Genomic DNA, 13370 nt, shown 5'->3' with positions numbered 1-13370 from the left:
CAGGGACGGCGTTGCGACTGGTTCGTTCTGAGGTTCCAAAGTTCTGAGTTGCTTTAGGAGGAAATACCGCGGAGCAAACATGTTCAGCTGAAGAATGAATTGCGATCATCTATTTAGAAGAAAATGTCAGTGTTGAAATTGCCTTCGACAAGCCCCTGTTTTAGTTTCGAAAAGTCAAGCGGTCGTCGTTAAGGTGAAGGAACTTGAACTTTTACACAGTAAGAAGCCAAAATTGCACGATCTAAAATCACAGCTTCTACGGCAGACATACACCTTTATTGAAAAGAGAAGAAATATTAATAGAATCGTTAAAATATATTTCACTTTGTTCGAATGTTGGCATTTGTTTGAAAGTTGGGATAGGCTACAACGTGACAACGTGTTCTTAACAGCATATTAGCGATCCATTTCACTTCGTTATATGAGCTCGTAATAGCTGAATTTATTCGCGATTAAATGTGATTAGATACGGGCTATAAAGTTACAGTACCGTGTTACAGTAGCGCTTTTATTCCTGCTGATTTGACCACCTGCTGTCGTTTCCGTTTATAAAACATACCAACTTAAAAGATCACCACATTTTTTTTTTTGGTTCAGTAGACTAATTTTTGAGCTGATTTCCAGTTCAGAATAAGTTATCATCAGAGAAATTTCACAAAGCGGTTACACACAGATTCACCAAAAGGTAATCATTCAACTGCTTGTAATTTTAAGTGTCCAAAATTAGCGAATTCAAGAATACAAATAATAACTAAACCTTTACAGTCTGGTCTTACAGACAACCAAAATGCAAGTTAATGGAAAGGAATTAATAACCGTCTCCTTCAGAAAACCTGCGACGTGAGACGCGATATAATTAATGTTGCTGTCACTCAGTTTAACTTTGGACATCTTCTTTTTGATTCCTGAAAATATATTACAACAGGATCGAAGGGATACTGAAATACAAAATTATTCATCAGCAGGGGAAACACCGCGCAATTTTCAGAAAATTTTGGTTCAAATTGATAAGCAATCTTCTATTTTATTTCGGACTTAACTATTTCGGAGAAATCGATGGAACGGTATTATTGTATCTAAAATATTTTGCGTTTGTTTGATTTGTTTATTATGACATAAGCTTCGCTTTATTATTTGCATACATGTACTACGTTCTATGAAAATCAACTCGTTAACAACATAATTTTTCTACTTCTGCAGGAACCTATGGGTATGTTGGTTTTAGAAAACTGTTCGGCATCACTTAATCAAGAAGAGGAGCTCGAGGTTATCACTTTCACGATTATTTTCTCTGATGATCAAGACAGACATGTGTTCTCCTGCTTGAGTGTAAATCAAGCACAGAATTGGGTTGCAGCTCTAAGGCATGCCAGGTGCATTTCTAAATTATGTGATGCGATGTTAACAGTTGTGTGTACTTATTGTGTTTCTTTTAATCAGCTATGAACATTTGAGAATCCAAGTTAAACTTTTAGAAAGTAAATTGGAATGTCTTGGCGGGAAGGTACGAAAATTTAAAATATCTGAATCGGCATGCCAAAGATTACTTAACGCTTTACGCTTACTTAACGCTTACTAACGCTTTACTTTCAATCTTTTGATTGCGCAGAGAATTAATAACCCTGTTGGAAACACAATAATGGCGAATCATATCAGCCCTGTTGAAAGCAAACCATCATCTATTCTTTCACTTGATGAAAATGATCAATTATTTAAACTCATTGGCTTGCGCTGCAAAGTAAGTCCCCCCCAGTACTTGATTCTTCTAAAAGTCAACATTTAATGTTTTGTAATTTTTCTTTTGCAGAGTATGGCGTCAGCTGTGGTTCAGGTCTGTTTTGCTGATCCACCCAATAGATCCCAATGGAACAAGCGGCATTGTGGTGTAGTCTGCTTCATCAAAGATAATATCAAGAGATCCTATTTCCTTAGAGTATTTTGCCTCGACAGGCAATCTGCCATCTGGGAGCAAGAATTGTACAGTTCTTTTGACTACTGTGCACCAAGACCTTACTTTCACACTTTTGAGGGAGATGTGAGTCCTGACATTCATTTGATCATATTAGTAAATTACAATATCAATTGGGTTAATATTTTTCGAATGCAGGAATGTCGCATCGGGTTTAATTTTGCTAATGAAGGCGAGGCAGAATACTTTCTGATGGCTATCAAAGAATATTTGAGGATGAAATCGGAGAAACGAGGTGTTTACATTTTGATGTTGAAAAATAATGGTTAATTAATAACTCAGTTGTTGTGTTTTAGAACGCCGTCGTTTATCACAGCAGCAAGTGCAGCAACCGCAACCAGGAAAACACACGCCAGTCGCCACGAACGGATCGGTACCGAAATCTACAGCAGTACGATCAGCGACAATTACAAACAGAATAACAGTGACAAAAAAAGGGAAGAAAGACAAGAACAAGAAAATTACCAAAGCGGATATTGGAGGGCCATCAGATTTCAAACACATCAGTCACGTCGGATGGGACCCTAATCAAGGATTTGCACTTGACAACGTCGATCCAAATCTGTTGAAGTTCTTCGCCAGAGTAAGACTACTATTTCGCTCAGCATTTCTGTGTTGATGGTTTAACTTTTTCTTTTGTAATGAAAGGCCGGCATATCGGAGAATCACTTGAAAGACAAAGCAACACGTGAATTCATCTACGATTTTATCGACAAACATGGAGGAAAAGAAGCGGCTATTCGTGAGATTTCGAGTTTACAGTCATCCGGCGGCAGTTTGTTTTCAGCACCTCCGGTGCCAGCAAGGAATCCTCCGTCTACACCTCAGACGGCAAGGATCGCTCCTCCGGCACCACCCGTTTCAGCTCCACCGCCGCCACCTTCAAGAGTGATTGCCTCCCCTCCATCTGTTGCTCCTCCAGCACCTCCTCAACGTGCCCCACCACCGAAAATGGCACCAATTAACAACGTTGCACCCCCACCACCTCCTGTCGGTGCACCTCCTCCTCCTCCACCACCTCCGCCGCCTCCTTCATTTGGTGGACCTCCTGCTCCTCCTGTTCCTTCATTTGTTGTTTCGTCTCCGTCACTCCCACCCACTCCAGCTCAACCCGATGTCCGTGGCGCCCTGATGGACGCCATTAAAGAGGGACACAAACTCAAATCGGTGCCGAGTGATGCCGATCAATCGATGAAGAGTGGCGCCAAAGTGCCAGCCTTCGATTCACGCAACGATTTGTTGGGTCAAATAAGAGCAGGAAAGGAACTGAAACCCGTGGAGAAAAAGGCTTCTGTTGTTGCCGTCAGCGACGATGTCATGGAAGGTATGGCCGGTGCCTTGGCCAGGGCCTTGGAGGAAAGATGTCGTGTCATCCATTCCGACAGTGATGAAAGCGGCCAGGACCCAGATGAAGATGACGATTGGGACGATTAATTACAATATAATAATTCATTAAAACATAACCTCCACCTGGGTCCTATGTTGTCGAAATGTGAGAATAAATACGGTGGTAATTTGTATGTAACAAAATTTGTATTTGAAATATCTAATATCACTCAGAAAGTAAAAGAAGGATTTTAAAAATTTAATTGGGACAGATGACACACAAATCCGAAAAAATCACTACTCACGGAGATTAGGGATAGAATTAAAAATAATGTATACAATTTTGAATTAGGAGATGAAACCGGAAGTGGAAAATTCCCAGGGTAGAAAACCGCAACTGCCTCTTGGTGATGGGACTCGCCGGAGTGATGTTGCCGGAATGTTCTTCAAGTAACACCAGCCGTCAATCCAACTAAAGGCGTTACATCCACTCGAGTCTATGCAGGTTTTAGCGCACAATTCGACGGGAATGTGTTCGAATCGAATATCGAAACCGGGAAAGTCGCAATTCGCCAGCCATTTGACGCCGCCGCCTATGGTGTTCCATTCGGTCCATTGTTTATTACCGAGCGGAACTCCGTCGACCGCACGAAAATTCATCGAAAGCGCCACCAACACAAAGCAAATGCATGTCAGACCAATGTTTTGCATCGTCCTACTTTTTAAATTGATTTTTACAAAATAAAATAAGAAATTTTTAATAATTTTTTTTACCTAACTCTGAGGTTCACCTTCTCCACGAATAAAACTGAAATGAAGGACAAATGGCGGTTCACCTATACAAGGAGAAAGTGATCGTAAAAATTGAAATTGTCTGTCAATTTATACCGTCAGATGTTGCAGAATTTATCAACGATTGTTGGACGTAAAAAGAAACAAAGGAGCTGCTAAGCGGAGGAGAATCGCTAAGATTTAAGTTGAGAAAAACATCCGCTTTACGAAACTATAACTACGAAATGCAAACGTATGGAAGGCAATTTGATAAGCATTTTACTGATTTTAACAGCAAATGTCTTTTTCTTTGAAACTCTTTTTATCAACAAAATGCTTAAATACAAACTTTTGTTGGTAAGAGTGTATTTATGAGTTAAGGTCAACTTGGATCACTTCTCAACATAATTTTTTTGTTTTTACTGACATAACAATTATTCAAATTCCCAGGGGAGAAAACCGCAACCGCAACCGCCTCCACTGGAAGTGGAAGGGGATCTCTTTAGTGCTGCTGCAGGTAAATTCTTCAGGTAACACCATCCGTCCATCCAGCTGAAGGCGTTACATCCGCTGGTATCCGTGCAGATATCGCTACACTTACAGTGGGAACACCGACCTCCGATGTATTCGTATTTAATGTCGTAGCCAGGGAAGTCGCAGTCCGGGAGCCATTTAATACCGTCACGGGTGGTTTTCCATTCAGTCTGTTTTGGGCCAGGATTTTTCCCATTGTCGGCCAGTTGAGTCGCTTCGGCATTCGTCTCTGGCACTGTAAGAAATAAATATGTATTAACTTCAAACAGCGATATTCAAATATATAACACTCTAATTTGTCCAACATATATGAGTTACCGGGATTCTCCAATTCGTCCGTGTCCGCTATTACCGACACCACAGTGAATAAAAACATAATGCATATCTTTTTCATCATCCTACCAGACACGAATTGCTCGTAAAATGTAATGATGGGCAATAATTTTTTCTGAAATGGCTAGAAATGAATTCACTTACAACAGCAGTTAACAGAATGATAACGAAGCGAATAGCGATCAAGCTCTTTATACTCCGTCCGCTGCTGAAGAATGGCTTGTACTTGGAATTTGTCCACGATTGAAGAACGTACAAACAAAGAAAAAAAGAACATCCGACAAGACTGCCAGATTTCTCCCGTACTTAATTGTAAAACTAATTTAGCATATAGTTAAACAAAATGCTATTCGACTATAATAAAGAATTGTTGGTGTATCTCATTTTTTAAGTTATTTTTGAAATTGCGTAGTTTGGTTGGTGACAGATTTTCTCTCACTCCTCGTTCTGAAATTTTCTAAAAAGAAAACGTTCGAAAATGATGTTCCCAAAGGGCCCAAAGGTATAGTACCTTTGACTTTTGTTCTACCATTTTATCTGGTAACCGCATTGGGATTTAGATTCTAAATCTCTCTTTCACTTTTCCATTTGCCCGTGTGTAATTCAGTGTAATGGCAAGCCACAAGAGGTTATACAGGCGCCTCTTGTGCGCTTGTCGCCAAAGTTCTTTGAATTTTTATGTTCAATTGAAAAGCAATCGTGGCATCATCGTTACACCTGGGGCTATCTGCTGATATTACATAAATGTTGTCGTCTTTTACAGAATTTTCATTTGTCGAAATTTCTGCTAGTGAACATCAGCCGCTACCTTTGTTACCTATCCTAATTAATGTAGTACAAATAAAGTCTCCAAGTAATTTCATCCGCAAAAAGTACAACATCCGAAATGACCATAGCGTGGGCCTTTCTTGCGCTTGCTGCACTATCGATAGCATCGGATTCCGTATCGTCTCAGCAGTTGGACATATACAATTCAGGTTTCAAAGTTTTATCCCAAGCTGTATCTCCCCTAAAATCTCTGCTTGACTCAGTCGGCCTGCCGATTCTACCACAAATATACCAACCTAATCCGCAAACTAGCACCCGACAGCAATCGAAGCCGACCACAAAATCTCCGAAGAGAAAAGTTAAGAATCAGCAGCGGACTGTGTACGATTCAAATTCACGCGCTTATTATCCGGATTCCTACGTTACAGAAGATTTTGCTCCGGCTGCTGGGCCCGATCGGTCTCGAAACTCTCGACAGAAAAGTCAGTTTCAACACCGCAGAAAATCTCTGAAAAACAATCAGGATAATGGCAACTATTCGTAATCCTTTTCGGCATTTTTCGAAACGAATACGATTTTTAAATAAATGGGAACAAGTGAATGTTTAGTTATCCTGTATTTCTTGCGGTGTTATGTAGACTGTTCAGTAGCTAATAAAAACAACGCATGTTTTCCCTTCGACAGTCTTTTTATTTGGCTTGTCATATGATTTTCCGTTATTATTGGTCACAAGGGATGTATAGAAATTAAGATCTCAATAGTATACGTAATAGTATACGCTTAGTAGTCGTCGGAAAATCTTGGAATAAGGTCAAATCTAATACATAACTCGTCAGACAAGAGACAGGACAAGTGCTCACCGTAAGTCAACCGTCGTGATGTTTTACCAAATTCTCTTTTCTACTACGTGAGTTTTTATTATATAGCATTTTGCAAAAGGTAAATGATTTGAAATTTGATTTTCAGCCGACTAATAATGCGGAAGATCATGTATTATTTGTTTCCGCTCTGTGCGGTAACGGCGGTGATGTGGGTTCCGGTTACGTACGCCAAGTGGGACGATTACAATCCAGGCTCTGGCGGAATCAAGTGGCTTCCGAACTGCGACTATCCGGGCTTCGACATCGCCAGCGAACCCATTACGGCGGAGCAGTGCGGTAGAGCTTGCATCGACACAGTTGGGTGTAACGCTTTCAGCTGGCACGACGGCTGGTGTTTCCTGAAGCGGAAACCTGTCAATGTTCATCGTTCACCGCTCCTAGTCGGCGGAAGGTGCGGTTTCCTTCCGTGGGAGTTTGACGAGACATCGATCATTCAAACCAACAACTTTGCTAATAGTGTTGTCAACACGATTTCTCAAGTTAATCCTCAGCAGACGAATTATCCACTAAATTCTCCAATTAACCAACAGCAATTTTCACCCAGAAAATCTCAAATTACACCGCAAAGAAATGTTCAGCACGAACCTTCTGGAAAGTTGAATATCCCCTCAATTTTAATCGGAAAACTGAACAGTCCAAATCATAATAAAATTAACAAGGGATACTCAGATTCGTATCCGGACAATTCGAAAGATGATGACGAGGATTACGGTAGCCATCAAGAAGAGGATTACCATAGAGAGGATAATATCGACGATGAAGGTAACCAACTAGACGGTATTAACGACGGCGATGATCAACCAGCAGAAGATATTGAAACCGAAGATAATCAACTAGAGGAAATCAGTGACGGTGAAGATAATCAACCGGGTGATGTAAACGACGGCGATAATCAACCGGATGATATTGAGGACGAAGATAATCAACTAGATGATATTACTGACGACGAAAATAATCCACCAGGAGATGTGGACTACGACGAAGGTGATGGGGACTACGAAGATAACTAATTAATTGTACGGCTAATTATAGACCAGCAAGAAGAATTGATATGATGAAAATGCAACCGTTTATAGTAATAGAATTAGTTGAAGCCCTATTTTTGTTTTTAAACGTTGTTCCTTGGTGGAAGCGTTGCGTTTTAAAATTGAATATATTGTGTATGAAACGATATGAGACTTTTGTATTAGCAATAATTCTTTCAGAAATTAAAGTTGTGGGGTAATTTATTTTTTCGGAAACGCCAAGCTGATCACTACGGCAAATGAAAATTCAAATTCCAGCGCGTTCGTCTAGTTTGTCGAGTACTTACCAGAAAGTCATCTATTGGTCGAACCGAAAACTTTGCGATTTCATTGGTTAATGTCGATTCATAAATGATTTTTGTCGATATTGCTTATGCTGTGTCATTTTTCAGGTAATAACAATTGATCATATCACCGCATCGGATGTTAATAATTTTTTAAAATTTTATTGCGAAAAGAATAGGAATACAGCCAAGATAAAACCAGTTATCACGAACAGCTACATGCTAAATACTTTAGAAATATTCAAAACACATTTTTGTTTAATAATGCCCTCTGTTATCACCAGCAGATTGTTGCTGCTGTACAGGAACGGACTGCGAAGAAGCTGGACCAACACTTGATTGTTGCTGCTGCTGCTGCTGCTGTTGTTCCTGTTGGGAAGCGAATGTCTGTTGCTGGGCAGCAGCCTGGGCAAAAGAATCGCCTGTCGGGACTTGATGAGGCTTAACTGTCGCCACAGGATTGATGGTGATGCAAGAGCAAATGTATTGCGTAGTTTGCGCTGTGGCAGCAGCGGCGGCGGCAGCAGCAATCACTGGCCTGGCTTTATCAGCGACGAATAGTGGACCTGCCGATTCTGCTGGTCTCTGTTGTTCAGCTGCGAAGGCCGCCGGGCTATTCGGAACAACCGGCTGATTAACGTACGACGACGACTGACCACTACCACCTGTAACTCCTCCGTGAAAGTCACCAGCTGCTTCAGCCGTTTGCGATCCTTGACTTCCAGCCGGCCTGAAATTTTAAGAAAACATTTAAAAATATTTCAAACATATTTAAATTTGATGTGATTAACTTACTGGTACGAGCTGGAGCAGGAAGCGCTAACGCCCAACATTGCACAAATTACTAGAACCTAAATAAAAAAGAATATAGCTTATATAGAAAATCGCTCCGATAGAAACAAATAAATTTTAAAAGACAATCTAATTAAATCTAAAATTTCTATTCATCGAATTATTTTTTACGATAGAAAAATTAATTAAAGCTACAAACACGGAATTTTCATGGTCAACTTGTCATCTGAAAAGTTGAGAAAATATTAGCCGACTAAATACTTACAGTTTTGAAAGTATTCATGCTGGAGTAGGAATTGGAGTTGTTGACTGGTAAACTTGAAAAGTTGAAGTGTTTGTCTTTTCATAGGAAACACGCGTCTTTATATAGTTGCCCTTTTATTCGCATGAAAAAGATTTCCGGGGTCGAAGGTCTGAACCCCTCCAGGTTAAATTTAGAAAACTGACCTAGGTCGTCTTTCAAAGTTGAAAAATTGACCCCGTATTCTTTGGATAGGGATCACCAACATAATTCTTCGACAGGTAACGACCTAGTTTTTTTTTTTCTTTTTTTTCTGGGGATGGCTGTGTACACTATAGACAACCATTTCTACAAATTTAACCTTTAGGTAGATAGACAGCAAAGGACATTCAACTCATTTCCTTAATAAAATCGGCACCACGGAAATTCAAATAGGCTAGGTCAACATCCATCTGCATAGCCTTTATCGATCTACCTATTTATAGGATGGTATTAACTGGCACCATAGGCTGGCGGTCTCCGGGCGGTCTCTGCTCGGCAATAAGAACGAAATAAATCCGCTTTAATGCATTGACGATAAACTTTAAAATAGTACGTATCCGAACGGTGAATATCAAATATGGCATAAATTTAAAAAAAAACAGCAAATTGAATATATCAGTAAAGGAGAGATTGCATGGCATGCAAATCATTGTGCTTTTCATATATACGTATTTATAGACCTTTTTTTATGCATAGGAAATGGGAGCGGGATTTTGCCAAAGTGCCACGGGGATATATTTATAATATAGACACTGCTGGAACTGTCAAGGCTTTCAACTCAATTGGGTCGTCTTCCAGTCCACTTGTAATCCACCGAATCGCTAATGAAAAATATAAAAGACCCTAGATTTATGCTGTGGCTGCTGCCACCGCTGCTGTTGGGATTGTCCAAATGTAATACCCCATACCGTATACGATAGACGCCGTACTTTTATAATCCGATCCTGCAAGCACTGAGGCGAACACAAAGATAAAAAACAAGCCATACGAGTGAATGAACAAGTTAGACAGCGTGTGAGGATATGAAGAAGCATTTACATGTAATTATTATAGTTATACAGGAATAATACAAAAGGGGATCGTATCCAGCGGATTGCCTGTTGTATTCCCTACGTGTACTTCTCTCGCCAGATTTCCAACGGGGCAACAGACAGCGCATCAATCGGAAATAATGCAATTGACCAACCAAAAAAAACCTGATGAATTGTGTCACAGACGGACGGAAGTATCGGACCGGAAACATCTTTATTCGATTCCGTTTTTCCATATGCCCTTTATATATACCAGTGTTGTGTGCTGCTGCTGCTGCCTGGGATGGCAAATCATGCGACTCATCTCGTCGAAGCAGCCGGCGTCGCGGAGAATGCGATTAGAGTCGATGGAGCAATCAAGAATGGAATCGTCTTCAATCCGCCAGCGCATCCGTTGCCCGGGCTTTGAACGATTTGCTGGGAGGACCTTGGCATGTATGCACTCGAGACGGCCGAAGCGCTTGACGTTTCCCATTACGAGAAACGACAAAGGGAAACGATAAGGGGAAAAGCGTGGCAACAGTCTTTTTCAATAGTTAGATATAAAAGATTTCATTTATATGTAGAGCTTCGGTGCCCGTGGTTGCTGGGTGCTGGCGTCCGTTTGATTGTTGGTGCCATTTTTGAAACATGTCACACCGCTATAGGCTATATATAATAGTCTATACGGTGTATTTTAGTTGCTAATAGCGCGCAGTACACACAAAAAAAGGTCTGTGTTCTAATATGAGAACATTCCCTTTTTGCGATTGGTTCCCTGAAACTGCTGCTGCTAGCTCATCATCGCTGCAATAATAGACAATCAATAAAATCTCAAGATCTTATACGGTATATACGAGTGATACGAGTGGGAGAAAGGAATGATGTGCGGTTTTTCGTGGGATATTGTTTTTCCGGCATCTCCCCGTGATGAGCAATCCGACGAAAAAGATTGCATTCGACGAATGATTCGTTTCTCTTCTATCCCCAATTCATTACAGAAGGAACGAATCGATTTCTTTCGCTATATACAGTTTCCATTTTTAGATATTCAACGGCAGATTGGTGCATCGATTATTCTTATTACAGCCCTATAGAGTCAGTACAAGCATGATCGGCATAATTAGTCGAATCGGATGTTTTTATTATTCTAAAAAGGGGCAACTCAAAATGATTAAGAATGATAAAGTCTGTTTGTAATACTCCTGTATACTTAAACAAATTACACAAGACTTGTAATAGTTTTGATCCTCTGTGGAGCTTCCGACAGCTTCAGTCTGTTTTTTTTTTCTTTCTCATGGGGTTTCAGGTTTTGAATAGGCTAATATAGACGCCAAGATAACTCCACATCATCGTCTTCGAAGAAAAAAAAATCTAGATCGATATAATTTTAAACGTTGTTAGCCTATTATGGTACAGGCAAAGGTGAAAGGAGACACATGATGACGCGGGGGAATTTGAATATCGTATACATATGCGTCAGTTGCCTATAAAGTCCAAAGGAGACTATATACATCCCTGGTTATATAAAGTCTCAAGCATTAAAATAATATAAAAAAGGTTGATGTATACATCATTTCGCCTACAAGCGAACTGGAAAGATAGGATAATTCGTGAAACACAAAAATGTATAGAGCGCTTGAAATTATTCTAAAAAACAAAGCGGATTATTCCGTATAAAAAGAGCATCCTCAAACTATCAATTTTGCCTATATACGAGTGAAATATTATTACACACCAGTGTGACAGAGCTCATCATCATTATTCAAATTTCCCTTTTTTTTTTTTTGCAAAGACTCTGTCTGTCTCAGCAGAGAAGTCAGAAGGAAAAAAAATTCTTTTCTCTCGCGCAATAAGTTATAGCAAACCTTTTCTGTTTGTTGTTTCACATAGTATACTACGTAACATGCAAAAATAAAGACCGATGATGTATATCTTTTGATCTTCAGAAAATAAATTAGGTTTCCTCGAGCTTTCATATGTGCGCTGCTGCACGCCTTATAGCCGTAATGACGTCCTGATGTTTAGAGATGCTGTGCTGTGTAGGACGAAACAAAAACGAAACGGCGGGGCTTCGGGAATTCAGCGCCCCTTCGTCCGCGTGAAACACAACACAGCAAGTTGATTCGATTAGGGAACGACGCCATAATAACAGTGACTGGAAATATAACAACAACGCTCAATGTCGTGCTCACGTCAACCTCATCTAACCCACCAGCCTTATCCTCCCACAACAAAAAATGAATGTCCGTTAATGACTAACATCATTCTAATTTACCGACACATTGCACTGTAATGAGTTTTCATGCCAACAAATGAACGCGGACAACCATCGTTCGAGTTAAATCCGTTAATTTAATTGCTGCGTGAAACAATGCGGGGAAAAAACCCATAGAGATATGCCGCCTATTATTAGACGGGGAAAATTCAAGCCAAAAATGGAAAAGCATCTGGTGCTTTATAGAGGGAAGGAAGGAAAATATTTCTGATTGAAATCGGGTCTGTGATCCTGATCTGCTGGCAGACGTCCCCAATAACCTTTCCGTTCTCATTAACGAACGGTGGAAAAACCCCATTATACACCGGATAATTGCAAACACGGAATAATATATTTCAGATGCTTTTCCACAGAGAAAATGTTCATGCGCAAATAACAGCGCTTTTGGTTGTGTACTTTTTAAAATTAAAATGCTATACTGTGATGATGGGGAGGGGGAATTCTTGTGACGGTACGACGCAACGCGCTATACTTTCGCACGAACGATATTCAGTACACATGTAGCGAGATATTTATTTCTGGATGGAAAATACAATAGATACCGTACGGACTGCTACCGACGGATTGCCAAGTCTTCCTGGAAATCTATACTACACTGGCTTAACATGTAATATCATCTATATCGTCAGAGTCGGAATTGTCTTTGATTGAATGGTATTAAGGAAAGAGGGACAGAGAGAAGAGGAGGAACTTTATGATCCAACATTCCGTCATTGGTAATATGAAAGTATCTATATTCGACAGACGAAGAAAGATATATATATATATAGATGTATAAACTTTGTTATAGATATAGTGGTAGGCCGGAATCGGACGGAATGAAATTCTGGCGTTCTGTCACGTCCGCCGGCCAATAAAAACTTTTCGCGTCGGAATTAATAACACACACAAAAAAAACCATGACGGGAAAATTGAATTGATCTCCAATAACTATATAATATATACGCATCAGACAGCACATCACTGCACACGTGCGTATAGTGTATCTTATACATGTCTGTCTACGTCACGTCAACATATAAGAAACTTTTTTTCCCCGAAATAAAAAGAGATGAGCTGACAGCGATGGTGATGTCGTCATGTAGTGAAGTACTTTTATACGAGTCGTTGGCTACT

General features: G+C 40.1%; 3 protein-coding genes and 1 long non-coding RNA gene across 4 annotated transcripts; 2 read left to right on the top strand and 2 right to left on the bottom strand.

The window, feature by feature from the left end:
* Nucleotides 1-1624: 1624 nt before the first annotated feature.
* LOC124190422 (neural Wiskott-Aldrich syndrome protein-like) lies at nucleotides 1625-3499 on the top strand. The gene is made up of 5 exons (XM_046583047.1): nucleotides 1625-1738; nucleotides 1808-2035; nucleotides 2108-2204; nucleotides 2266-2552; nucleotides 2618-3499. The coding sequence occupies exons 1-5, from the start codon at nucleotides 1640-1642 to the stop codon at nucleotides 3401-3403; spliced, it is 1497 nt and encodes a 498-aa protein (XP_046439003.1). The 5' UTR covers nucleotides 1625-1639; the 3' UTR covers nucleotides 3404-3499.
* Nucleotides 3500-4447: 948 nt separating this feature from the next.
* On the bottom strand, nucleotides 4448-5104 carry LOC124190421. Its single transcript, XM_046583046.1, has 2 exons — nucleotides 4919-5104; nucleotides 4448-4835 (listed from the first exon to the last, which is right to left on the bottom strand). Exons 1-2 carry the CDS (start codon nucleotides 4995-4997, stop codon nucleotides 4501-4503), a joined length of 414 nt encoding a protein of 137 aa, XP_046439002.1. The 5' UTR covers nucleotides 4998-5104; the 3' UTR covers nucleotides 4448-4500.
* Nucleotides 5105-5763: 659 nt separating this feature from the next.
* LOC124190420 lies at nucleotides 5764-6382 on the top strand. Its single transcript, XR_006872971.1, has 2 exons — nucleotides 5764-5910; nucleotides 5965-6382. It is a non-coding gene; the product is annotated as an uncharacterized LOC124190420 (long non-coding RNA).
* A 1655-nt stretch (nucleotides 6383-8037) lies between these two features.
* On the bottom strand, nucleotides 8038-9013 carry LOC124190419 (mitochondrial distribution and morphology protein 34-like). The gene is made up of 3 exons (XM_046583044.1): nucleotides 8949-9013; nucleotides 8687-8742; nucleotides 8038-8621 (listed from the first exon to the last, which is right to left on the bottom strand). Exons 1-3 carry the CDS (start codon nucleotides 8964-8966, stop codon nucleotides 8150-8152), a joined length of 546 nt encoding a protein of 181 aa, XP_046439000.1. The 5' UTR covers nucleotides 8967-9013; the 3' UTR covers nucleotides 8038-8149.
* Between the last annotated feature and the right edge of the window lie 4357 nt (nucleotides 9014-13370).

Source organism: Daphnia pulex, chromosome 3, assembly GCF_021134715.1.
Source record: "Daphnia pulex isolate KAP4 chromosome 3, ASM2113471v1".
In the NCBI taxonomy this organism is placed as follows: domain Eukaryota; kingdom Metazoa; phylum Arthropoda; class Branchiopoda; order Diplostraca; family Daphniidae; genus Daphnia; species Daphnia pulex.
The sequence above is the reverse complement of the archived record's forward strand: the minus strand, read 5'-3'. Positions and strand labels throughout refer to the sequence as shown.

Coding starts and splice junctions, on each gene's coding strand:
- LOC124190419 (XM_046583044.1), bottom strand. Junction 8,622..8,686: donor TCCTGCTCCAGCTCGTACCA/GTAAGTTAATCA, acceptor TTAAAATTTCAG/GCCGGCTGGAAGTCAAGGAT.
- LOC124190421 (XM_046583046.1), bottom strand. CDS start 4,997: ATGATGAAAAAGATATGCATTATGTTTTTATTCACTGTGGTGTCGGTA. Junction 4,836..4,918: donor GGACGAATTGGAGAATCCCG/GTAACTCATATA, acceptor TATTTCTTACAG/TGCCAGAGACGAATGCCGAA.
- LOC124190422 (XM_046583047.1), top strand. CDS start 1,640: ATGGCGAATCATATCAGCCCTGTTGAAAGCAAACCATCATCTATTCTT. Junction 2,036..2,107: donor TTCACACTTTTGAGGGAGAT/GTGAGTCCTGAC, acceptor TTTCGAATGCAG/GAATGTCGCATCGGGTTTAA. Junction 2,553..2,617: donor TGTTGAAGTTCTTCGCCAGA/GTAAGACTACTA, acceptor TTGTAATGAAAG/GCCGGCATATCGGAGAATCA.